At 32.1% G+C, this 27,265-nt stretch overlaps 1 protein-coding gene across 6 annotated transcripts; it reads left to right on the top strand.

Annotated features, from left to right (window-relative positions):
* On the top strand, positions 1–27,265 carry LOC111680903 (schwannomin-interacting protein 1 homolog). Of its 6 annotated transcripts, none has more exons than XM_046952751.1 (11): positions 1–177; positions 7,776–7,841; positions 11,631–12,176; positions 12,259–12,592; positions 13,456–14,336; positions 14,403–15,039; positions 15,115–15,203; positions 24,979–25,117; positions 25,188–25,573; positions 25,645–25,919; positions 27,052–27,265. In XM_046952751.1, the coding sequence occupies exons 3-11, from the start codon at positions 11,643–11,645 to the stop codon at positions 27,116–27,118; spliced, it is 3,342 nt and encodes a 1,113-aa protein (XP_046808707.1). In that variant the 5' UTR covers positions 1–177; positions 7,776–7,841; positions 11,631–11,642; the 3' UTR covers positions 27,119–27,265. The 6 variants fall into 6 exon arrangements, with proteins under 6 accessions (XP_046808707.1, XP_046808722.1, XP_023298380.2 ...); XM_046952766.1 differs by lacking the exon at positions 7,776–7,841 and having other exon boundaries at positions 13,456–13,530; positions 13,585–14,336; XM_023442612.2 differs by lacking the exon at positions 7,776–7,841.

A 27,265-nucleotide genomic window follows, 5' to 3' on the forward strand; every position in this document is an offset into this window, starting at 1 on the left:
CAGTCTTTATAACAAAGTCGGTAATAGTTGAAATTGCGGTCGATGGCGAATTACAACGGAAGTGTATAAAAAAACAAGAACAAAAATTTTCCACTTTTTCTTTTTGTCAACAAATACAATTTTTCAAATTGTTTGCAACAAAATTAATATAAATATTAAAAATTAGGAAAAATTTAGGTAATTAGAGAAACAAAATATATAAATAGAATTTCTATAAATAAATAAGAAAAAAAAACTTAATAGAAAAATTCTAATTGTGTGTAAATGAAAAGAGGGTGGTTGGTATGGGTGGGCGAAGACATTTATAATGTGTAATATTAAAGTAAAATGTTATCGATTTTTTTCAATACATTAGTTGCAAATACATATTTGCTATGCCATTTTTTTTTGCTTTTAACAAATAGCAATTAATTGTTATTGAAAGTGAAATTGAAATAATTAAAAAAATGCAGAATTTTACTCAGACATACATACATATGTATATTAAAATCGAAAAAATTGATTTGATACAAAACAATTGTTGAAGTAAAACTTGTTTCATAATTTTTACAAAATATGCGTGTTATAACAAAGTTAACTGACGATGATGGCTTGTAAACAATTTAAATTTAGCTTTTACTTTATATAGCGCAATAATACTAAATTATTTAAATTTCCTTAATTGGTTCAAATAAAGTAAATACGTGTATTTATTTATTTAGTTTTATTTTAATGGTAATGCGCATGTGTATAATACCAAAAATTTGTTAATAAATCTTCGTTGATTTGTAAGTCAAGAAAAAAAAAAATCAATTTACGAATCCTTGCAAATTTGTAACATCGTTCAAGGATAATAGAACTATTATAATATTTGATTACAAAAAAAAAAAAACTAATAATAAAACAAAATATATTAAAAGAAAATCTAAACAATATACAAAAAGTACAACATCTTCAAAGGTCCTAAGACAATGAAAAATTTTGATTAAAATCCAAGAGTTCTTAAATGAATTAAAAGAAATTTTTTTTCGATGTCACCACAAGATATGTAAATTTTAATGAATATTCAAAAATCTCTATAATTAATGACATCATATAATACTCATACTAAAAAATTAAAAAAAATATATATTTTTCATTTGTGTTATAAAGCCCATTTGTTAACTGTTGCCTTTGAAAATTGTGAAATTTTTTAAAAATGGTTCCACCTAAATGTTGTAATATACATTTTTTATATAAAATTTAAATATACTTTTAAATTGTAAGTTATTGTTTTTAACTATACGTTAATAAAATTATTTAAATTATATTAATATATCCTTTAAATGTATTGGTGATTACCAATAACGTTTTCAAAACATCAACATTTTTAAAATTTAAACAATATTACACAGGCCAACAAGATTAAAAAAAATCAAAACCGAGAGACTAAAGTATTCATTTTACATGATTGAGCTAAGCTGAATCTAAAATAAGGATCTACCCCGTATTCATAATGATATAAATCGCTAAATGTTCCGGAATATTTTTACTTATTTTTGACAAAAAAAAGAGATTTTTTTACAAGAGAGCTCAAAGGGGAGTAGGGGAAAACATGAGCCTATCCTTATAAATGTTGGTAGAGGAATCCACGTCTACTTCAAAGTTACTTATGTAGAACTTAAAAGTGTTATTAGTGTTTATAGGTGAATTTTTGACCTTTTAATCATTTTCTGAGGGGAATTTGTATGGGGGCTAGGGTCAAATGAGGCCCGATCATTACAAAAATTACCGATTTTTTTAAAGTTCTATTAAGTTTTGCAGACTTTTGTTGACATAAAATAACATTTAACTTAATTATGACCCCAAAGGTCCTATTCGGGGGGCACAGTTGTATGGGGGCTAGGCGAAATAATGAACCGATTTTATTCATTTTTGATAGACTTCGTCCTTGGGTCAAAAAAAGAGTGTGTTGGCACTCTTCATCCAATTATCTTGAAAATTGCGACCAGTACCTTGCGCACACGTTTTACATGTAAACCTTGTGCGCCAGCCAGACGGAGTGTGTTGGCACACACTCTTCATCCAATTATCTTGAAAATTGCGACCAGTACCTTGCGCACACATTTTACATGTAAACCTTGTGCGCCAGCCAGACGGACATAGCTTAATCGATTCAGAAAAGGATTCTAAGCCGATTGGTATACTTTAAGGTGGAAATAGGACGAATATTTTAGTATATTACAAACATCAGCACAAATCCAATATACCCCACCCACTAAAGTGGTGTAGGGTATAAAGAGTCTATGTTCTGACGTCAGATTTGGTTACAGCTCTGCTTAAACTTTTACAAAACTATATTTGTTTTAGAACGGGTTTTTGAGATGGCAATCAAATGCCAATTAATCTAAAAATAAATTGATTCTGATGTTAATCCCCTTTCTGCCGGTCCACACTAGGAAACTTTTTTTGGGAAACTTTTAATTTCGCGTGAGAGAGAAAGAGAAAGAAAAGCATTCATCTCTCTCGCGGTACGGAGTTTCCCGTTCTCGGAAACTTGTTTTGTTTTGGGCGCTTAAACTAGCAAATAAAATTAGCTGATTGAGTATTCAAAAACAACTTTCGAAGATTAATTTTAATTTAATTCATAATCCTTCAGCTAAAGATTTTTTTTTTTGGGTTTTGATTAGGATGGCGGTGCATCAAGCACTCATATTGCCAGGTTATCACACGTTTGTCCAGAGAAAACCCCACCAACCGACCTATACCTTCATATAGGAAGTTGGAGCATCCGGACTTGATTTCATCAAAAGTATTAATGGTCTCCACCAGTATATATTTGAGTTTAAATGGTCTCCACCAGGTTATATCGTGAGTATTTTATGGTCTCCACCAGGTTATATCGTGAGTATTTTATGGTCTCCACCAGTTAAAAACGTTTGAGTATTCTATGGTCTCCACCAATAAAACATAACCTCACTTGAGGTAATACGAAAGCACGAGGTTAATGTAGACAACATATAACTTTGAACAGTTATATGAAGTAATACATTACACCAGTGCGAGCGAGACGCAAAACTGTCGAAAGCCAGGCAACAAACACAAGCCTGAACGCGTTTAAGAAATAATCGCGATGACGCGAGAGTTGTTCCCCAACTCAGACCTGAATTACGACTGCAGCTAAAGATTAGCCCTTAATGTTTATAATAAATATCAGCCTAAAAGTATACAATGTTTTTTATTACTATTCGAATATAAACAATAAATTAATCAAATGTATTATTTGATCTCCACCAATTTAATCAAACATAACATCAAACGAGTTAAAACAAAAGCACGAAATTAATGCATAACTTGGAAAAAGTTCCAAGTCCTTATAAAATATTGGCGATACGCGAGTGTTGAATTGCGACTGATAACTACAAAGGTTCAGTTTATATTTTTTTCTTGGAAGAAATAAATCATTTAGTACCGTCGTGGCATTTAATCGTAACAATTAACTGGGTGGTGTCATTTCGGTAATTGCTTGGTGTCATTTCACTGTCTTATTAAAGATTCACAAGTATAGTTTTCCCAAAGCGTGAAATTTGGGACGTTATCGTGTACCGGTTATTGAAGAAGTCACTTATAATGTTGTTAAAAACAGTGATTCATGGTGAAATCAATGTTTCGGAACTGATGCTTAGACAACAGCAATAAGGGGTTTTTCGACCTCGACACCACCGGTTCTCGTGGTACCGGTTATGCAGATGAATGAAGAGAATGTTGGTTTAAAGACTGATTCTTAGTGAAGTCAATATTTCGACGGTGTTATCCACAAAAAAAGTGATTGTGAAATAAAATACTAGGAATGATTAGACCTGGTCCACACTAGGAAACTTTTGTTGAGAAACTTTTTCTTAATTCTCTTTTGAAGTTTCCTTATGTTCACACATAGAAACTTTTGTTTCCGAAACTACGTGTTAGAACTGGTTCACACTAGGAAACTTTTGTTGAGAAACTTTTGATTTTGTGTGTGAGAGAAAGAAATGGTTGATATTTCTTTCTCTTTCTTCCACACACAAAAATCAAAAATTTCCCAAAAAAGTTTGCCTAAAGAATAACAAACAAACATATACATATGTAATTATGTATTTGTCATGCTTTGAGAGAGAAAGAGAAGAAATATAATTCATCTCTCTCACGGTACAGAGTTTCCCGTACTCGGAAACTTGTTTTGTTACTGCCGGTCCACACTAGGAAACTTTTTTTGGGAAACTTTTGATTTTTCGTGAGAGAGAAAGAGAATGAATATCATTCATGCCTCTCGCGGTACGGAGGTTTTCGTACTCGAAAAGTGCCGGTCCACACTAGGAAACTTTCGCTGAGAAACTTTTTCTTAATTCTCTTTTGAAGTTTCCTAAATGTCCCCACATAGAAATTTTTATTTGAGAAACTACGTATTAATTGCATTGATTTGTTATTGTACGAATGAGAAGAATAACAAAACAAAACAGAAAAATAGTCAGTTTTATTGAATTTGTGATTCCAATTGTAACAGTGCACGTACAATTCCTTGGCATTTAGAGAAATATGTATATTAAACACGTGATTTTTGTTCATAGTAAGTATGAATAGTAGAGCAACTCTAAATGTGTAAGACCTGGTTCACACTAGGAAACTTTTTTTGGGAAACTTTGGACTTTTCTGTGTGAGAGAAAGAGAAAGAAATATCATCTTTTTCTCTCACGCACAAAATCAAAAGTTTCTCAACTAAAGTTTCCCAATGTGAACTAGGTCCTAGGAAACTTTTGATTTTTGAGTGTGAGAGAAAGAGAAAGAAATATCAACCATCTCTTTCTCTCACACACAAAATCAAAAGTTTTTTAACAAAAATTTCCAGGTGTAAGAGAAAAAAACTCGAAAACAAATTATAATAAATTTTAAATACCGGGTATCAAATACCGCTTACCTTTATAGCGGTATCATACTGGTACAATCTTACAATTGAGACTACTCTGTACACGCGTGCAAAGAGAACTAAAAGTCTATGACTGGTTCAAAACTAATCCATAATTAACATTGTAGTGTTTTAGGTGAGGACTACGAAATCCATCCATGCGTTATATCGGAGTAATTTAAAAACTACTCCCTTGTTGTATGGGATAACATGATCTATGCCTGCAATAGGACTACAAAAGGGATCATGTACTCTAATAATGTTTACAGAGAAGTAGTTTTTGGATTACTTAAATGGATTATGTATGTGCATCAATACCGGTGTCATACGAGTCTTACCTTAAGTGATAATAGAGTTTATTATCATTAAAATTATCAAACATTATAATGTTTGAAATAATTTTGGTAGCTTGACGCTCTACTTCTGTGTTGTTGTTGACTTAAACGACTTTTGAATATAAATTGGAAATTTGATCGTAACACCGAAATTTTAACTTAAACATTTCACGAACTTTATTAAAGCAGAATTTTTAGAATTAAAAAAAAAACAGTTATTCAGGGTGGTATTATAATTGCCCCTACTCGCTGTAATTTAATAAAAACACCCTAATGATTATGTATGTATGTACTCTTATGAATCATCCAAGAATGTAATAAAATCTTGATGTAATGAGAAATAAGTTATTTGACTATAAGATTCTATATACATAAGAATTTATATACATATGTATGTACCTTCTATTAAAACCTTGTCATATATGATTAGGAATATGAATGTGCATCACCTTTTATGAGCATTTGAGTCCATTAATACTGAAGTTGTATTCCATTTTCGGTCGGATGTAATTGGTGTAAATAGTAAGAAGATCAGATGGAGTGAAGTATGTCTTACACCGTTTCAAAAAACCGAGACACTTAAATGCTTCTTTCGACAGCTAGAAAATGTGTTTAGTCCATCGGACATCGCACTGTATTTTCATGACCAGAACATCAAGAGTTTCTGATTCCTTTATACCACCCATAAGTAAAGATGGACTAACATTATCTGCCATTATATATGTTAAAAAACAACATTGAGTCTTTACTCTGTTTATACGACCCCATTCAGAGATTTCTATCAAGTCGTGATTAAGCGATTCATTCATATTGCTCCTCATTGCCCTAATCTATAGAGAGCTTGGTCTATATTTGAATGAATAGGAATGTCATCAGCAAAAGAGTGGATAGAGTCATCAGCAAAAGAGTGGATAGAAGGTCATTTATGAACCATTTAAACTCAAATAAATAGAGTTTAAATGGTCTCTACCGGGTTTTGTTTTGAGTATTTTATAATCTCCACTAGTTACAAAAATAATTTTACTCTGAGGTAAAACGACGCGTTTAATGAAGACAAAACATAACGAAGAGTTATACTAAGTAATGCATTAAATAAGTGCATGGGTTAGAAGTAACTCTGTCGAAAGCTCGATAAAAAGCAAAACAATGACGCAAGAGTTGTTCCATAACTTATAACTGAATTAGAACTGAATAAATATATTGGTTGAATTTTGAAACGATTTCTTGACAAAAACAATTTTTTTTTTTCATAGGGAGTGATGTATTCTTCTAAATTATGGACCAATACCTTTAAAGTTTCTATAGAACGGGTTTAGTTCATAAAAATTATGTTTCCACTCTAGTTATCCAGTAATGAACGTTAAAGTCATATTCTTGGACTAAGACAATGTGGGAAATTTCAATATCTTTAGTTTAGTCTCTATTTCAACAGATAAAGTGAAGAACATGACTGGTTTCCCAGTAAAATATTTTCAAATTTTGGTAATGAGTAATGTAGGAAATGTAGTTATTTCATACATTACTTGGTAACGTGTTGTCGTTATCAATAACATAAATTATTTTGTTTTTTTCAATGTAGCCAATTGCCTATTGCGTTTGTCTAATAAGGAATTAGTTAGTGTTTCTAACCCTAATCGATTTTGGAAGTTTTTGTTCAAGAAATTTTGACTTTTTTCAAGAAATTTTAACTTTTTAATGGGACATTGAGTGAGAAAATAGACTAGCAAATATAAAAAATAACTGTAAAATCAGTTTAAAATCCGTAAAAGTAGGGTAAGCAGATTTGTTTTTTGTTTGATTTACTCCATGGAAGTACTGAAAAAGACCTGAAGTTATGATTTTAACACGGGCTTGTCAAAGGAGGGATGTTTTTTTATTTGATTCCAAATTCACTACATCTAAGGTAATTCTTCGAAAGTAATTTTGATGTTCTTCTTTTGGAAGTTATTAGGAAGTTAAATTGTTGTATTAGAGAATGCAACTAAATTTATATAAATAATTATTTATTATTAAAATAATAATATAAATAAAAAATGGCATGCATTTATCAAAAAATTTTAATTTCAATTTTAAACAAAATTCGATTCATTTTGCTTCTTTGGAAGTCAATAAACACCACTTCCACAGAAGGTAAACAAATTCACTTAGTGCTACTTTTGAAGTGGTGAAAAATGTTATTCTCTTGGAAGTACTTCGTTTTATTTTTTCTGGGTAGTTATTCACCCAAAAAGTAACTACTTACACTTTTTAAAAACATTTTCGATACTTTTTTAAGAACTCGATTTTTTGGAGAATGAAAAAAAATGTATAATAGTTTCTTTTATATTACACTTTTTATTCATATGTGGACCAAATAAGTTTAAATATAGTTATTCTAGACTAATATTAAATTTCTATAAAATTTAGGACATTTATATTAATAAAAGTGTTTAAAGTTAAGATGTTATAATATATGTTTACATAAATAAATAACTCGTTTACATGAATGACATTTTATTTTGAAATAAACCAATAATGATGAACCAATCTTCGTTATTTTCAAGAAATGTTCATTCAATAGAATATAATGATATGCGTTTTTGTAAAATAATGTGTATTCAGATTCGAAGGTGAGTAACACAGGTCACCTTTCATGGTATCTGTTTTCAGGGAATATGTGCATCATATTATTGTATCATTTTACAGAAATACAATCAGACAATTTTAAAAACACACCCTTAATATATGTACGTTTAAAGAAATATGCAAAATATACTTTTATAAATATTGTTTAACAAGTATATAAGTATTTTTTTTTTAATTTTATATAAATAAATATATTCGTGTCCTAACAGAAGTAGATATGTAAAATACTTTACACACTCAACTACTAACATTGCATATTTATATTTCGCGAAAAAAAAATTGTATGACTTGCGAATATTACAATTCTATATGATGGCACCACAGCTCAAACCCACCGAACACTTGGGAATTTTATGTACTCGTTTTGTTATTCCCCTTTACAAACCCTCCCCCCCCCTGAGAAATAAAATTGACTCATTTTATGAAAAAAAAATACTGAAAAAGAAGAAGGCAACACCAAACAAAAGTACACGAGTATAAAATGGCAAAGTGAAAGAATTTCATTTGTTTGCAATTTTACCAGCTCGCCAATGCTTAAAAGTTGTTTATTAGCTACTGACATGGCACAAATAAATATACAAACGAAATTGTTTGTTAAAAAATGAAACACATTATGAGTTTGTTCTAAAAAGGATCACAGACTCGTACTCCTTAAATTGCAGTTCAACTGCTAAAGGTAAAAAACTCATGAAAATATATATAACAATAATTTCCTTATTTATGTATGTGGGGAATGACAGAGTATTAAAAGAATTTTGTATTTGTTTGTCTTTTGATATAAATATTTACTGAAATCAACTTAAAAACCTGCAACAAATACTTATCGTCAGCTATTTTGTAGAACTCTAGTAATGAATTTGTTTTTGTCTGAATATAGAAGTACTTTACCGAAGCAACTGTTTCGTATTCTAACTGTCACAGAACTTACTTAACAACTTCTTTGTAAGCGATATTGCTTATTTGCCTTCAATGCCAACACCTCGTTAAAATAATGAGTTTAAATGCTAATGAAGAAGTAGTTTCAATGTATGTTTTTCCTGGGATAAATATGAACTTTTCAATAGACCCCTGATTTCCTAACATAGATCAAACCTAGAGAGATCATTCCAACTCTGTTTGACCAACAAAGATATTATGTGATAAGATTATAATTAAAAAAGCACTGCCTGACTTTTCCCATATAGTCATGAATATTGAGTTCATGTTTAACCCCATTCATACGGAAGACGATTCTTAGTTTTTAGCAGTTTATATTTTCATAAATTCTGGTGTTATGTATTTTCCATTGTTTGTTGTCTATTGTTGAATAGAAGTTTCTGATAATTGATTTAAGCCGGGAGGGCATGTGCTATAGACCACAATTGGAAATAGTGAGCTTACCACGTTTGTTGCAATGTTCACAACGTTGCGTTGGTACCAATCGTGTATATTTATTTTCCCTCTATGTAGATCACTTCCTATAGTCCAGTTGTTGAGTTACACCAGAAAATTAGACAGGAATCACTAATCACATGCAAAAACATCCATGTAGAATATTTCGATGTATTTCCCTCAGTGCACAAACATTATTGGAGTGGGATCATATTGTGGATCATGTTCATACTTCCATAATTTTAACAAGAGAGTGATGTCATGTTCATGTGAAGAAGCATATTTGGTGGCATGTCATAATGTCTAGGGACGTTATGCCACTGGACATTATGACACAGCCACATATTTGTTTTGTATATTTAGTTTTCTAAGTGTAACTCTTACCACCTCCTGTATGTGAGTTTTTTAAAGACGAAAAGAAGAATGAATGTTGAAGTACTTTACGTGAATACCTGGTGTGTTGCCCTATCTCACGGTGGTACTTTTTCAACCACTGGGTGAGTAAAAAGTAATCAACCCACCACTGCCCCTTTGTGTATCTTACACGCAGGTTGCAATTTTTGTACATGGATTGAGCCGGTCCATGTACAAGTACTTTGCTCGAGCACTTGAGCTATCTAATCTCTGACCATTGCTGCCCCGTTGCTTAACTTCCCAAATGTAAAACATCACTTCCGTTTACAACCACGCAGATTTGGCTACAGCACCTAGAGAGGTTAAGCCTAGACTTTGTTCTTACTTACAGGGACACATTGTGGTAATTCTGATATGAACAAAGTATACTCTGAACATATCGGGACAAGGAAGAAAAATTAAATGGTATCATTTGTATATGATACCTTTCATCCATCATCAGACAACCCAGTACACAACTCACTCATCCAACACATTCATAAGAGAAAAACATACGACACATTGATTATAGGTAGACGGGTGGGGTGAGGCCCGCCGTACCCCACATTCATATCGTACCATATACAATTAATACCAACTCATTTCCGACGCTTAGTCCCACAGTCATTCCTCTGTGGGGTATCTGTTGTTTCGGCAACAGTACCGAACTTATCCTGAAATATTGAATTTACCTTACATCAGTTTTTTAATTGCAACTCACTCTTTCCGCGAATTTGGGTTTTAACCACAGCCACTACGTGGATCCCGAAGGAACCTCAACCAACTGACCAGCCAGGGCATAGTCCTGCGGGCAACTGGCCACCCGTAGTACCAGATTATGTTGTCCTCTGGTTCGACCTCTTTTCAATCTATGCAAGGACTAAGCCTGGCGGTATACTGTAAATACCGATTTATAGTCCCGGCCGACTAGTGGTGTTGGTAACACCTCTGTTCCCTGGCAATAACACCAAGGTTTCACCAAGGTAACATGACCCCGGGGGTCTAAAAGAAGAATGTTTGATTTGACAGCAATATTTTGCAATCATATGATTTCTATTGCCGACATCAGGAATGTTAAAACTACCTTAATGTTTCTCCTTGCCATTCCTACCTTGATATTTCTCATGAAATGATATATATTTTTCCATTTTGTAATATCTATTAAAAACAATTCAGTTATTTAATGTACTGACATAAAAAATTAAAAATGAAGTACAAAATACCTGCAGCAATATGCTTGCTATGGAAAAAAGTCTTACACTGCAATAACAGAATTAGACTGAAATTATTTTAAGACTTAAAAACCACAAGAATATAATTACAAAATGAAATTCGCTGTTAAGCAAAACTGAAAGCCGCAAAACCTTTTTAAAATAATACTTTTAACCAGAACATGCGGCATAATCGAATATTAAACATACTTCATACTTCAAAAAAATGACATTAAAACTAAAGCTTATATGTTCCGACTTCAATGGACTCCAATATTTTATAAAGTGTGAACATACTGTTCAATTATTGTTTTGAAACGTTGTCAGAAAAAGCATTTCTGACAATGTTACAAAAAAAATTTAAGTTGACAAGGTTATTAGACATTTTCTGACAACATTGTAAGATCTAACAACCATGTTTACAAGGTTTAGTTTTTTTTTGGATTCTAAATAATAATGGCATAATATAAAGAGTAGTAAGGTGTAAACTTAATGACCGACTTATGAATGTACCTATGTTGCCATTAACTACAATGTAGTGTGCATATCGAGCCTACAGACGGATGTAAATTAGCTTTGATGTACTTTCAACAGAAATAAATGAAAGAATTTTGAGTGCAATCTAGTGCTGGATTGAAATTTAATCATGTTTTTTTGTGTTAATAGAGATGAATAACAACAAAATGGAGGAAAATGCAATATTTTCCCCAGGCTCTTAGTTAGGCAATGATACAATTTTATTAATATTAATTAAGGACTTCAATTTAAATTATACTTTAATTAATTTGTGTTTTACAGATTTTGACCGTTATGCGAGTTCCCGATATTTCTGCCACAGCTGGTTACGCTGCAACTGTATTCAATCCACTTAATAACCAACGAGAAAATCACAGCACAAATTCCCTAATTTTAACAGCACTTGGATCAGGGCACAATAAATTCGACAATACACCGATAACGGGAACAACCAATAATTATTTTAGGGAGACAACGTCAACCACTCCAACTGCTAATACAGTAGTTGCCTCAGCAGCAAACGCAACGACTGCAGCAACGACAACGACGATAACAAATTATGCCTCTTCGGCAGATGAATTTATACAGAAGGCATTGAATTCCACACCGACAGAATATTCTCCACCAATATTGAATCATTTAAATGATAATAACATTGTACCGCATTACTGTTGTGGAGCACTACCCAAAACACTTGTAAATCCATTCGAAGATTGTTACGACAAAGACGCCAACAATACCGGAAACACTTATAAAAGTTTCAAGGAAATATTTAACACGAATAAAAGCTTTTACGAGGATTGTGTAAGAGATTTTGAAAATATTAATGTTAGTTCCAACGAATTCCTTAACAAATAAATAAAACATTTAGAGCTTTTCATTATATTTTTTCTTTTATTCTCTTTCATAGTTATTGAAAAACGGTTCAGATGATCATGTGACTGATACCGATTTGGATCCCATTGAATTGATTAATTCGCGCGAAACTCCTAATAGCAATACCGATTGTGGTGGAAAACACGTTTGTACGAATCCATTTGATGTGGCTTTTAGTCAATATAATGCTGCACATTGTAAAAAGATTGAAGGGGAGAAATTAGAACAAATCGATGATAAATCCGAGGATCTTTTAGAAACGGAAAAAGTTGAGAGTGGTTTCGAACCAGACGATAATGATTATGATGATCATTCTATGATTGATTTGTGCAGTGATACTAAATCGATTTATGATAGTGATGAAAAAGGTGGGTATTTCTGAGAAATCATTTATTAATTTAATTTATTTGTGAGCTTGTTAGAAATAATGTTTGCTCTAAGCTAAAATGTCATCTTCTACATTACTACAGTCAGAACAAACGAATTGAAATCTAAACTTAAGACAAACCGCCGCTATTTTAAATTCTTCTTTCAAATTGAAAATAGTTGCCACACAATATTTACATATTGAAAACTACTATAAATGTTAATTTTTCTGCAGAAAAAACTTATATAGAGACAGGTTTCTATATAACAGACTATTATACAGATATAGTCTGGACTATTCTATAGTCCATATAGACTATTCTATAGTCCAGACTATAGACTATTCTATAGCCCAGACTGTAGACTATTCTATAGCCCAGACTATAGACTATTCTATAGTCCGGACTATAGACTATTCTATAGTCCAGACTATAGACTATTCCATAGTCCACACTATAGAGCATTCTATAGTCCAGACTATAGACTATTCTATAGTCCAGACTATAGACTATTCTATAGTCCAGACTATAGACTATTCTATAGTCCAGACTATAGACTATTCTATAGTCCAGACTATAGACTATTCTAAAGTCCAGACTGTAGACTATTCTATAGTCCAGACTATAGTCTATTCTCTAGTCCAGACTATTCTACAGTCCAGAATATACTATAGTCCAGACCATAGACTATTCTATAGTCCAGACTATAGACTATTCTATAGTCCAGATAGTAACCATTTAGCACTTCTATAAATTCTATTCAGATCTATCAGTGATATGTTTAGTACAACAGAAGTTTCCTTAATTAGAGTTCAAGAGAATTCGACATTCAATAAAGAGAGACTCACTAAAAAACTTAATTTCAGAGGATGACTTTTTGACATCAGCTTCATCATCTAGCGGCTCCTTACACACACCAAAGCACTCATTCTTTCCCAGAGGTATAATTAATCCTAACTATCCGGGTTTTCAACATTTAGCTCACACCCTCTCAGAACATTTTATTACTAGTTCACCCTCCGATTCCTACGAGAGCGACATGTCCGAGTATGAAATGGAACTAAGCGCCGACAGTTTTGAAAGTCTCAACGAGGAAAAATCTCAAATACAATTGAATACCTACAACAATAACACGCCCGAAAAGATAATGAATCCTAGTGAACAGCATAATAATTTGGAGTTCATAGAAAATGCCGAGGCAGAAGATGATATTTATCTAATGGAATGCAGTAAGGGACATAGACCCTCTCTCGATGAAGACACCAATCGCAATAGTAACACTAACCAACAGCAATTTAATATTGCCGATTTGCAAGATCATTTGAAAAATACGCTCACTCTGTTGGAGAAGCAAGAGTGTGCCTTGCAAAATCACAATAATATGCAACCAGTTTCTATTACACCAGATATTTTAATTAAGAATTATAATCTGCACGTGCAACCTTTGAATAAAAAAGAAAATCGACCTGATCTACTAAGAGGTGTAAGTCCTCATCTTGTTCCCGAAAGAAAGTATCATGAAGCTAAGAATGCAAATTTAAAATTAGAAAAACCACACGGTGCAAATTGTTATGGTATGCGTAGTACTGAAATTAAAGATGAAATGTCTTTCGGTTTAACACCCGTCGATATAATTGGTGATTTTGGTCAAGAAGTGGAAAGAGAATTTGGTTTATTGGTTAGTGGCTATAGACGTTTAGTTGATACTCAAGATATGATGCCGTTACCCATGGATGAAGGAGAAAAGGTAAAGAAGATTAAGATAATTAAATTAAAAAAATGTACTGTTTTATACTTTCCTTTCTGTCCTAAGATTTCCGATGCAGTTTTATCGGTAGCCAAAGATCAAATCGATACTAATAAATATTTGGAGGCCTTGAATAAACAACAAACCGATAATGAAGATGCCGATAAAATATCCCCTGAGTTAGCTGATGATAATGCTGTTGATTTACCATTGTCCACACATAATTCCCCTCAAAACAATCTTACCAAAGTTCATATGCAAACCAATTCAAGTCCTCAACCATCACCCAAGTCCGATACACGCTCGAAACCCAAATATCAAAAATCTTCCTATGACGACCGTCAACTACCCCCCGTAGCAATTGAGTACAAACGTTGCCAACAGACATCTCGTTCTAATAAGAAATCCCAACCAAATCACATTGAGAAATCGGCTAAAGTAGTTAAAAATACCCATTCGAAACCGAGTATTGCAAGTCGTTTGTTTCACCCCAAACGTAATAGTAATAAATCCGATGGTATTTCAAGTCGCAAGCGTGAGGAAGCTGAATTAAATCAATATCAACAGTTGATTAGTGACAAAGAACAAATCCTAAGCAATAGTAAATATGCAAAATTATCATCATGGGCTCAGTATCTTAAGAATTCGGTTAATGAACGTGGTTCACGCGGTAGTACAGATTTAATATCACCAAGTGCATTGGGTAAGTACGAAATGAAATTAAGTTGACTGCTTAATATTATAGCTAAACAATTTGTGTGTGTTTGTAACCGTATAGAACTATTTGACGCTTATAAAATTGGCACAGAAGTTGACATGGAGCAATTGCAGCAACATTTGAAAATGGCCAAGGAAATAGAAAAGAAGGTAAGAAATACTGAATGATTAATATTGCAGAACAATAGAGAGAGATAGAGAACTCATCCTTTTTCGAAAGACCTTCAATAGATTCGAAAACTTTCGTCATGCAAAATGATTATTAATGAGCGTTAATCTTCTTATTTCCTTAGTCTTCCAGATTGAAATGTGGCAAATTTAGAAATATAGCGTATTTCTAATAATTCTTTCTTATGTGAAGACATGTTACCATCTGTCAAATGAAATGTGACAACATTTCTCTTTTGAATTGGTGTGAGAGTTTTTTTTCTCATTTACGAAAAAATGGTCATGTTATTATTAAATCTATACCATCATGTATATCCGAAATAAGTATTAAAGACTGGAAGAATTTCGTCTATTCGAAAGTACTCAACATAAACCGATCTCAATAGATCTGACCAAATCAGAATTCACTTATAAGGTCCGTTAGATTAACAATTGAAGGCAAATGTCAATCTTCTTCGTTACGGTTTCCCAGTTTTATCCTTTTGTTCTGGTTATTTCATCTTCTTTACTTGACAGCAGGAAAACGAATACACAATTTCGTTATTATTATTGTTGTTGTTCCAGCTTAAACTGTGCAATTTTAAATCGAGGGTTTGTCGTTGTGATCTATATTTAGAAATATAGCTACTTCTACTGGTAGGATAGACTGGATAGTTAAATTTGTGGTGAGTATTATGGAGATCTTAATCACAAGCTGGACATATGTTTATAAGGGTCGAAACGGTCTCCTTTCCTGCTATAGTGCGCGAGCGATGATCCAAGGAATCCTGTGTATAACTTCCGTATGCTTTCTTTATATACACGGTGGTATTTCCTGAGATGACTCGGTAAAGCATCCAACTGTGTGGTGTTAAAGTAAGGATGATTTCCCCAGTAACATCCCAAAAAAAAATCTTTAATCAGCTTGGTATTATGTTCCTTGATTAGAAGGACCTTCGTTCGTTGTGTAGGTGGTACTCTGAGGTTATTTGCATACAATCCGATATACTCCATAGGACAGTGCTTTAGCAGCATTGAATATTACCCCACCAAATATTGAAATCACACTGGAGCTACATAATTGACCACTTGCCGACATTTGTTTTTAAGTAGCCAATAACGTTTCATTATCAACTAGAGTACATAAAGGGAGCTCCGCTTTCCAAATTTCCAATTTTAATATTTTTTAAAATTATAGTTGGCATTACAGGATTCCTTAAGCTTATAAAGATATTTTAAAATACTCTCCTCTCTTCATTCTAGAAGATGTGTTGTTTACTTTTTATGTTTTGCTTTGTTTGTTATGTAGTTCAAGCATACGTACGTCTCTTTTGTTTCTATGTGTTAGTAACAACTTTAAAAGCTCATACTTCCCAAAACCCAGAAACGATCTTTTTAATATATAAATTCTGCGCAGCTGAGAAGATATACCTTTAAACTGATATATCTTTGGCCAAAATCGGATGTATACTGTAAGAGTAAAAATGTGGTATATCTATGTATATAATTAATAGGCTTTGCCTATTAATTATATACATAGATATACCAAGCTAAAGCTTGAAGACCTAATACAATGACATGAGTTGAGCAGGTAAACCGATAGTTAAAGCAGATCCCTACAGTCGGTATTTGTTTTACATTGACTACGGCACCTAAATTTAAATTTGCTGCAGACCTTGCTGCGATAATCTCAGGTTATTTCTCAGTGAAATAATTGGTGATTTCTTCGAGATAATCGTTTACTAGATCGTATAGTTCATCAACAGTTCATCATACAGTCGTCCGAAATATACATAACTTGGTAGGAATTTAGAGACGTAGAAGTTTAACAGTAGGGTGATATTACACTACCCTGTGGTATAATTACTCTACGGTTATTTTAAAGCTTGTCTCTAAACCCCAACGAACGGATGACAACCATTTAGATAATTCACAAACTTTCTCTTAAAAATATTGGTCATGCTGGAATTTAGGAAGAGTGTGGAGTGGCTAAGTGTGATAAAGTTCTTTGACAAGTTCAGGGCCACTAGGAGTGTTCTTTCGCATGCTTTTGCTGATTAAAGCCCAGGATAGTTCTGGTAGATTTAAGTAGTTGGAGGGTAATGCTGTGGTAGTATTGTGTTTTTTACATGGGGAAAAAGAGTTGCTACCAATACCTGTAGTCTGCTCTGACTATAAACTAGTGTCAAATGTTTCTTCGGCTCTTGCTTAGAATGATTTAAACTGGCATCGAACCAGAGGCCTTATTATGTGGTTTCACGTCAACCGGTAGACAAAAGGGTCGAGGTTTGGAATTTGCCTTGTTCCGGTTATTGGAAAAGTCTCTTCGCGAGAAGATATTGTGGGTTAAAAGACTGATAAACGAGTATAATATAATAATTCCGCAACCTAAATCCTATACAAGAGATACTAAGTGCAGTTGCTAAATCAACGGACGACATCTTAACTGCGTGGTTATAAAAAGAAGTAATATTTTTGACCAACACTGTGGTGGGGAAGGGAATACAAAAGTTCAACATAATGGTAATAAATTGGCAATATTGGTTAAATTGAAAAGTACAATTCGGAAATATATTTGTTTTCATTTATAAAAGTTTTCCCAACATCATTGTTTTAGCAAAAGCACGACAACACTTCTCAGAATCAACCATGCAGATCGTACATCACTCACTTCACACCGGAGTTTATTAAAGCTTTCTGTTTAAGTAGTAATTTCATTTATTTTTCCATTATTATTTATTTTTTCGAAAATAATAAAATACAAAAATATAGTTTTGCTGCAATCTCTTTGCACGTACCAAGTCAAAACTAAACATTCAGCCAGGGAGGCAGCCAACCAACCAACCTAACAGCCAGTATGTCTGTTAGTCAACTAGATGCTAGTTGTTTAGTTGTAATTTTAAGTTCAGGCCATAAACTACAGAGTGACTAACGGCTGTTTTAAACTTAACTTATTGAAGAAGAGGCAAAGTTAACAAAAAAATACTCTAATTCTCTTACAGTTTACGTTTAAACCTTTGCTTTCAAACAAATGATCATAAACTGAATCATAGCATACGAAGAGTAAATTTCAATTCGTTACACAATTACCTAAATCGAAATAATTAAAAAAAACGTCATTATTTTGTTAACAACAAAAATAAAAAAGCAAAACAAATCTACAAGATACAAAATATGAAAAAGCATGTCGTGTTATTGTCCATCCTCTAATACTCTGAGATACACAAATAACGTATGAAATTGAAAAAAAAACAAAAACTTTAAACCATCTAAATAATTTTCGTATTAAATCCATTCGTTTGTTCGTGTTAAAGTGTGTTGTTTTTTTTCGTATCTTGTGGCTGAATATTTATAATTAAAAAAGTTTAGTTTTTTTTTTTAATAAATGGTCGTAAAAATAAGCTTATATGCCAAATAGACCGACCAAACTAAATAGTATTTCTGCAATCACAATTGGCCATGGCCACTGAAGATACATTCGATGCGTTTGACGAATCTTTAAAATCTCATGCGCGAACGCGTCGTCATTATAAGAAGGATTCTAGATTTGTATTCGATTTATATACACTGTGCTACGATGAAAACGAAAGTGTTGATACAGTGGAACTATTTACATCGATTGTCAACAATACGGCGGGCAATTGGAAGGAAGAGGTATCTAAATGCATACGTAATCATGTTTTCATTACTAAAACAAAGTACCTATTTACTAACAAATTAAACATTATAAACTGGTATAATCGAAATAAACTTTTTTAAACAGTACGCTTGCAGTTAAGTTCAAACAATCTTAATCCGTTTAGGTTTCGAAGATTAAGAGCGGGTTGCCTACTACTCAGTTAAACTAGGATTAACTTGCTGTTAGATTTAATAAAATGAAAATTTTAGAAAAATGTTAAATAAACATTTAAAACAATAATAAATAACACAAGTATGAATGTATAAAGCGTAGCCGACCATATGATACCCTACACCAGTCAGTATGTATGTTAAAAATGGGGATTATTTAAAAAAATAAAGCATTATTTATGTAGAATTTAAAAGTGTTATTAGTGTTTGTAAGTGAATTTTGACCTTTAAGTCATTTTCTGAAGGCGAGTTTGTATGGGGAATAGGGTCAAATGAAGCCCGATCATTACAAAAATCGGTAGTGTCATTTAAAGTTCTATAAAACTAAGTTTTGTCGACTTTTGTTAACATAATAGATCATTTAAATTAATTATAAGCCAAAAGGCCCTATTTGGGGGGTACGGTTGCATGGAGGCTAGTCGAAATAATGGACCGATTTTAAACATTTTCAATATGCTTCGTCCTTGGGCCAAAAGTGTGTGCCAAATTTCATCCAATTATTTTGAAAATTGCGGCCTGTACCTTGCGCACAAGGTTTACATGGACAGCCAGCCAGACGGACGAACGGACATAGCTTAATCGACTCAGAAAATGATTCTAAACCGATTGGTATACTTTAAGGTGGGTATAGGACGAATATTTTTGTATGTTACAAACATCAATATACCCTCCCCACTAAAGTGGTGTAGAGTATAACAAAACAAAACAAAATTTACTTAAAATATTAAGTTTTTGTTCTTCCGAAATCATAGTTTTATTTTTTTTTGTTAATTGTGTTTTCTCACTTATAAATAAAGTTTAATTGGTCAATACTACTCAGTTAAACTAAGATAAAAAGCAACGTTACTGTTTACTAAAAAACACAAAACATATTTTAAACTAGGTTTAAACAAAGAATGTAGATTATCTTTATTTGAAAAACCCGCCCTAAGGCAGTTTTATATTATAAAAAACAAAAACAAAACTGAAAGTAAATTAACTAAATTAAAACAAAAACTTGTTTTTATGTATAAAAACAAAAATAATTTATATGAATGAAGTATTTTAAATTTATACACACAACTCATATTAACCTTTATTTTGCATTAAAAGCCATATTATCACGACTACGTCACTACGACCTTGATGCAAAATGTACATTTTTCAAAAGGGTTAATGTTCTGTTTATATTTTCATGTCAAAAACATTACCGAAATGCTCTAGAGAGCATTCAGGGTTTCCCAATTATATATTTTAAAATTGTTTTAGTTTTTCCAAGTTTATTTGTATTATGAGTCATAGAAGACTTGTGCAAAACGTGTATTTGTTTACTTTAGAACTCAGTGATTCTCAAACATTTTATTTATAATCTATATTAAGTAGAGGCATCCAAAAAATACCGCTTTTGCTTGAATGTTAATTAAGCCGACTTTACACGATCACGGTACGGATGGGATCATCTAAACGCAATATGTAATGAAACCATCACACATTGAGAGAGAATACAGATGGAAAATTTGAATGGCTCTCTTCATTTTTTGAAATGATTCAAAAAACAAGCCGGTTTCATTAGATCAGGGATGTATTTTTATGTAAACACGTATAAAAAAAGTGAAACAGCTGTTTCCATCTGACTTTTTAATTGTTTTATACCAATCGTGTAAACACAAAAAAATATAAATCATACGACTTTTATTCTCTTTTTTGTTATACGGATGGAATTTCATTTTACTTTTTCATTAGACTTGTCGTACGTAAAGTGTGATCGTCTGAAAGGCCCTTTAGTGTTTATGGTGCTAAGTTTTAATACATTTAGGCAACGGCAACCTTTGCCACGTAATATACAAAGACGTCAGAAGCCCTTTTAGCTGTATTTTCTATATGTAATATCCCGTTCACATGATGCAAATATTCGTCATTCACGCTCTAATTCATCGTTCAACCCCCCAATTACATAATGAATGACATGAATGACCCTACAAAATTTCAGCTGCAAATTACACAAGCTATACGTAATTCAGTTTGAATTAAGTACGAATTACAAATAAATGAGTGTCATCTCTAATTTTATCGAGTATTTATCATAATCAGCTGTTTGTTTTCTTTGATTGGAAATAATATTACAAAAAATCCAAATAAGTAGAAAATATTTATCTTAATTTGTTGAAATAATTGTGCATTCACAATCGGTTTTGTACGTAATAATCATACGACATCGATTGTAAATTAGAAAAATGAAAAAAATCGACGCATTTATTGGTATCTCTCTTACTAACTTTAAGCTAATGGTTTATACCGAACTATTTGATGCTTACGGGTAAAGATTACTATTAGCGTTCTCAGGGAGCAGATAAGAATAACGGCACACTGAAATATTAGCAATCACGCCAGAAGAATCGATCTAAAATATAACGACTACTGTAGGAGAGTAATGAGGAGAAAGAAGAAACCATAGCTCACCTTCTCTGCTGTTGCCTATTATTCAATGAAAGCAGAGAACAATATTTCGGCCTTGCTGCACCACGACCACTAGGGTAACACAACGAGACCGAAACTAGATGGATCCATGAATTACGAATGTGTCCTAGAAACGGGTTAATTGGCTTTTGTCATTCAGAGGCCGAATTAAGTAATTCAATTGCTCGTGTGAACATAGTATAACTCTTCTCACAAATATTTACAGAAGCAGATTTAGACTTTTGTAAAAGTTCAAAGTGACACCTATATATACTTGTGTCTGGGTAAATAAGATGACTTTTTTGGACTTCTTGAAATATTATTCCATAAAAATTATCTTATATTAACATATCGACCATATCTAATCTTATAGAAAAGTTTGTCTCTATATAAAGGAGAACCAAAAATATGCAGTAAAAAACTTAAAATATATTATTAAAGGAAGGTTCCAAAGATAATACTAGCATTTCAGGTTAATAAACAGGGTCATGAAATCGGTCCTGCGACAGTACTTAACACTCTTGGAAAATACTCTGGCACCATTCCGAAATCATTCTTCGATATAAATTCTTCCATATCCACCTTTTATGATTAAAATTAAACTGAATCACTTCTCCATGGGCAACAGGGCAACAGTCGAACTTCTAGATAGCATACCCAGTAGCAGATGAAAGGTCCAAAAGAAACCAATCTCAGACTTAGTCAGATGAAACGTCTAAGAGAAAGAAGGTTTCAGATAGCAAAACTATTCCAGGTTAACAACAAAGACGGAATCATCAAACCAGTAGTAATATTTTTAAATAAAATTTCACACACACTTCCCTGATCACATGTGTAGATACATGTACTTGCAATGATTCAAATAATTCAAACCATTTGTTATCGCTGATGATCATTATTATCGATATGTACCTATTTCATTTATTTTTGAAAAAAAAGAAACAGGAACAAGTACTTAGAAATTAATACAATATTTGCCGATTTTACCTAGATATTCAATAACATCTTTTGTTAAACGAAATAAAAAAAATCCCAACCCTAAAATAATAAATACAGTTTAACACATGACAATATACGCACACACATACATATGCAGTAACAAATCATTCACGGAGGACTTGCCCACATTCTATAGATACCAGTGTATGTATTCATATTAAAAAATAAACGTCTTATAATATGTTTAAATTGCGGGAGGTAGAACAAAAAGTTGTAACTTCTTATATACACACACACACTCAGACAGTTGGTTTCTATACTCGACTTCTTAAGAAATATTTATTATTAAGAATCAAATAGAGTAAGAAAAGGGAAAAACTAAAAACATCTGTTCGATACTGGTATTTTTAATCTTATAAATAAATAGTGATGTGTAAGGGTAAATTGTGTCAACAGATTTGAGTAAAAGTACTTTTTTCATAAATTGTACCAATTAATAAATCCTAGATGCGGTGGACTGCCCTAGATGTAGTCTAGATTATAAAGAGAGGCTCCGCTAAAGGTGTATAAATTAGACCTCCTGACAGACAGACGTAATGGAACAATATTAATTTAGGGGGAAATGTAATCTAATTCTGCTAGACTACTTCAAATAGTATTGTGCCGCCAACCAGTAGTTCGGGAAACTAGCTATTTAATATACTCCTTTCAGTTGGCCATATCCACCTGGTAACTAATTTAGCTATTTGCTTGTTATAGGAGAAGTCAATCATCACTCCATAGATTACAAAGGGTCAGTCAGAAAGCTAGTTCAAAGGAGTCAAAACATAAGTAGTAAAAAACCTCTACGCTTGTTTACTATCTATTTTACTTGGGGACTGTAAAGAGTCGTCTTTTCTCTCCGCTTTTACTGAAAAAAGGGGCAGAAAGTAGCGACTGTTTTCTAGAGACAAACACAACTATCAAAATCACAAATCAATATTTTTAAATCATTCTCGCCAATGCTGAACTAAAGTTGTTATGATATTCATATCGATTGCAGACTGAGGGAAAAGTAAAACGTATTGCAGGGGAATCATTATTACTTACGCTCTTCCTTTGAAGATAAACTCTTTGTACTTTCTCCAAGGAGAGTTAATCAAAGCGATCAAATATCTTAACTCCATAGTAAGACTAAATATAACGGGCCCATGGATTAGAGCACAGATCGATCATGGGAATTTTCTATTACTCTTGGAAAGTTTCCTGACAACATTGATTGTTGCATTTCGAAATCATTCTTCGATATGAACTCCTCCATATCTATCTTATACATATGATTAAAATTAGATAAAATTATTTCTTCATGGTGACTTATTGGGAGCGTTACAGCCGAACATCTAGATCAGTGTATCGATTTACAGTCTGAATTATAAGTAAATTACCATTATCAAATATACGTTTTTTATACGATATCAAATTTGAACTTTGATTGTCATATCATTGAACTCTCTAACAGCTGAAGAGACTTAAAGACAAGTTAAAGGTATAGTAGGAGTTGTACAACTCCTGCTCTCAGCGTAGAATCAAAGTTAACAAGATCGTTCAGATTGGGAAGACCTTGTATAAGTGTTTTCGCTAAATATTTAGTAACAAAGAGATTTGTTAGAAAAATGTTGATCATGGTACGTGTGACTTAGCTCATACACATAAGTATTTAAAAAACAGGCAGAGGACTGTTGCTGTTACTCTTTGTCAATACCTGATCTAATCTCAAAGTACTTTTTATTTTTGAAAAATGTACCAAAATACATTTGTAGCACTATTTTCATCCCTGTATAGGAATGTACACACACAAACACAAACTTGAAACCCCCTGAAACTAATCAGGGTTGAATAGAGAAGTTCTTAATTGTTGTTGTTGTTTTTAAATGCATATAAACCGTTGTAAATGTATACAACAACAAAACATACATATGTACTATGAATTGTTGTTGCTATCAATGATCTACGCAATGGAAGGATGAATTTGTTCAAATGTTTGTGATGCCTTTATATTTTTCATGAAATGAAATCAGTATTAAACAGTTAGTAGGATCTTCAACAACTCAGTTGCACTAGGTTTTTTTTTTTTAGGTTAAAGTTTGTTAGTTTTTATTTTTCGCAAATAAAATTAAGGAAACAAAATGTTTGAAAAAATTGTATTTGAAGTCAGAACCAAGTTCTTGGCAAAATTTAATCGTAAATCATACAAATACAGATCGTGTGCTCTAAATGATCTAGATTTTGTTGATGGCATGTTTCCGCGTGTGTACAGTCAGAATAAATTCTCGAACATTGAATTGACTTTGTTTACTAAGGATGTATCGTGTATTGAACCGGAATTTCTAATTAATATTGTTGATAAGTTTCTTAGGGTAACCGATCCCAGTGTTGAGGATAATAAAAGATATAGTGTAAGAAATATTGAAGAATAATAACTAACTAATAATAACTAACTAACAAACATTTATAATATTTAAGAAACAAACGTTCAATTGTACGTTTTCTAATTGCATTTTTTGTAATATTATAGAGACGCAGTGATCGTGAGGAAATTCGCAGACGTTTGGCCATGGGTGCTGAGGAGAATTGCAATGAATTACAACAACAACAACAGACACAACCAGAACGTAACTTATGGAAACCCAGTATACAATCACGCCTACAAAGTGGTAAATTAATATAACAACAATCCGTATATCAGACAAAACATTTCAAAATGTTTTTCTTATTAATTTTTAGATTTTACTCGCATTACGGAAATATCATCCGATACCGAAAGTCATAGTTCCGATTCGGAAACTTGTCCGAAACTATCCAAATCTAAATCTCAAGTTGGCGTATTTCCATTTAATGGCAGCCAAATATCAATAACCGATAATCAACAATTACATCCATATCATGGACGACCCCTTTCAGTCAGCTGTTCGAATGCCTCAAATTTGAACAATAACAATACAACAACAAAAACATTAACCACACAACAGCAACAATTGCAACAACAACTAAGCGAAACATTTAGCAATGAAGATAGAGAATGTGATTTCTTTACGAAACAAGCTAAACTGCAGATTGAAGCCCGTATGGCTTTGTCACAGGCCAAAGAAATGGCCCATATGCAAATGGAGGTAAGAGATGATATAGTAAATTAACATTTAATAGAAGTATTTAATCAATTTCTTTTTATTTCTATTAATAGATTGAACGTCAAAATCAACGAGTATCTCCTATAACAGCCATAATACGTGATTCATTAGATAAAGTTGGTGTACAAATAAAACCAGACAAACGTCGTTTATCGCGACAATTATTAACCGATATGAATATAGCACAATTACAGATTTTAGTCAATAATCTTCATACACGCATTGAAGAGTTAAACGAATCACTTGTTAATTATCTAATGGAACGTGATGATTTACATGACAGTCAAGATACCATGCTCGTAGATATTGAGGAACTCACTCGTTATATGTAAGTAGTGTTTGTGACATTTTTTATTTAAAAGATTAGAAACTAAGTCTTATCTTTATCCTATTAGTAATATATTCTTATCGAGAAGTACAGTCTTCAAAATCTTAGTTTAACTATTCACTAATCTGATAGCAGTATCTGTTTGTCTGCTCTTTCTAAAAAATATATTAAAATATACTATTATTTAATGGAACTGTTCAAAATATTGCTATACGCACAATTGGGACGAACGACGAATTTTTCGGAAGGATTTTTCGTCATCAAATATAGAACACACTAAAGTATATGAAAATACGCACAATCAGTTCGTATGACGAAATTCGTCGTACGTACGAATTTTCTGAATTTTGGCGGTCGTGAGTACAGCTAATGACAATACAATATTATATTAGAGTATTCGAAATTATATTCGAATGACAATACAATATTATGTTCGAATATTCGAAATTATATTCGAAAATTCGAAGTTATGCTCGAAAAAATTTTATGGTCTTAAAATAATCTCTGCGTCATAAATACTAAAAATTTTTGAAAATTCGAACTTAAGTTCGAAAAATTTTTAAAGCCATTAAAAACAGTTCTGGTGGCCCGAATTGTCTGAAATTTTATTAAATTGGAGTACACTTGATGACACTACAATGCTATGTATGTAATATTTAAAATTAACTTCGAAAATTCGAAGTAATGTTCGAAAAATTTTTGAAGCTGTTAAAATAATCTCAAAATTTGGCGATATTTACAAAAATATAATTTTAGTTCTATTCGAGGTCAATTTCTTACATTTTCTACTTTCGAAATAATGTTCGAATAATTTTTAAAGCTTTTAAAATTATCTCAAAATCGTGGAGATTCACAAAAATATAATTTTTGTTCCTTTTGCTTACTTTTTCCAATTTCGAACAAACAAATTTTGAAATGAATTCGCAGTACGAATAATTTGATTGTGTTCCATTCGACGAATTTACACAACAAATTTTTTTTTCGACTAGTTCGTCGTGCTTTACGAAATTCGTCGTTCGTACCAATTGTGCGTATACCATATAACATCTTTATGTAGTTTCCCCTTTATATTAATAAATAATATTTATTTATATTTTATAATATTTTGTATCTTTTTCTTAATCAATTTCAGAGGAGCAAAAGAACATATCGCCCAGCAAGAGCGGATATCATCATCTGTAAACAAATGTTCAAAGTAGATTATTATACGATTCACACACAAATATCCTTGGAAAACAAAAAAACCAAAAGAAAAAACAACAAAATGGCAATGTTTATTAATTTATAATTTATTTACAATATTATTAATTAATATTAACTACTTATGAGTATTTACATACATACAA

This window comes from Lucilia cuprina, chromosome 2, assembly GCF_022045245.1.
Source record: "Lucilia cuprina isolate Lc7/37 chromosome 2, ASM2204524v1, whole genome shotgun sequence".
NCBI classification, from domain to species: domain Eukaryota; kingdom Metazoa; phylum Arthropoda; class Insecta; order Diptera; family Calliphoridae; genus Lucilia; species Lucilia cuprina.